This window comes from Penaeus monodon, chromosome 28, assembly GCF_015228065.2.
Source record: "Penaeus monodon isolate SGIC_2016 chromosome 28, NSTDA_Pmon_1, whole genome shotgun sequence".
In the NCBI taxonomy this organism is placed as follows: Eukaryota; Metazoa; Arthropoda; class Malacostraca; order Decapoda; family Penaeidae; genus Penaeus; species Penaeus monodon.
In genome coordinates, this window is record NC_051413.1 from 28,900,948 (window position 1) to 28,902,122 (window position 1,175).

Below are 1,175 nucleotides of genomic sequence, written 5' to 3' on the forward strand. Positions count from 1 at the left end.
TTTTTTATAATCTTACGTTCTGGAAATAAAGCTTGTATATACTGTCAAAACAAACTGGTGATACTTTGTCGTTAGGCTTACATACAAGAGGATTTGCCTTAAGTCTCATGCATAGGCATAGGAAACTAAAATGCTAGCAAAAGTCTACGGCAATTATCGCCACATTTAACTTACGTTGGCGCCGATGACAACTCGGAACTTTTTTTTTCGAAACAGATCATTATCATATATACAAATGAAAATAATGTTATCCCGCTCGCACCCTCCATACCATCCTCATTCAAAGTAGATCATCCCAATCTACTCCATTTCGAAGCTATTCCTTTCTACTTACTTTCAACGCTCTACTTACCTTCGAAGTAGAAGGTCTCGTGCCACTTCGGGTGAAGTGTTCGTCGCTTGATCTTAGTCTCCAACTTGTGTTTCTTGTCGGGGAGGAGAGTGACCCGCACGTAAGGATCGCTCGTTCCACTCAAGTCCTTAGCCGGGAGTTCCTTGGCCTGAGGAGAGCAAGTTCATTACGCCGGGTCCAGGGAGTCTTAAGTGAGCTGTCTAATTGCTTTTAAAGCCGGCAATACGACGTGTCCGGTCGTGTTGAGTGTAAATGGTTACTGGATACATGTTTGAGGAGGTGTTTCGGATTTGAAAGGGGGCATGGATGTGGGTATGCTTATATGGGTATGTAGGTGGGATAAATTTTGCGACTGCCGTAGCTGTCTAAATTAGTCATACGCAAAGAAAGGTTATATAGTTTACGTTCTTAAAAAATGATCACGTTATACCTGTTGTATAAAGGGCTTCTAACGGACATGGATACGTCTTAATAACTGGTCTTTAGTGGACATGAACACTACACGAGAAAGACATTAACTGAAGCGCCTGAAATTCCCTTGATGACATTTCCGAAGAATCGGAAACTGAAGTTTGATAGACAAGACAAAAAAAAAAAAAAAATTAATAAAACTTGACGAAACAAATTAAAGCAAAACGAGACAAAACTAAACAAACAAACAAACAAAAAATAAGCGAAAGTAAACACAATAAAAGGAAGACAAAACAAATACGGTGCATTATAAAGCCAAACACAATCTCTCTATCCTAAATCATTCAAGGTTAGATCGTGAGGTGACGGATGAGGGAGAGGCGGAGGAGGAACACGAAGATGTGGGAGTGGG

General features: G+C 40.4%; 1 protein-coding gene across 2 annotated transcripts in view; it reads right to left on the reverse strand.

The window, feature by feature from the left end:
• LOC119591478 (synaptotagmin-7-like) overlaps nt 1-1,175 on the reverse strand; it is a gene marked incomplete at its 5' end in the record, with an annotated part of 105,336 nt that overhangs the window by 10,411 nt on the left and 93,750 nt on the right. For both annotated transcript variants that reach the window (XM_037940221.1, XM_037940220.1), the window contains 1 exon segment: nt 353-500. In XM_037940221.1, coding sequence (XP_037796149.1) covers nt 353-500 — 148 coding nt within the window.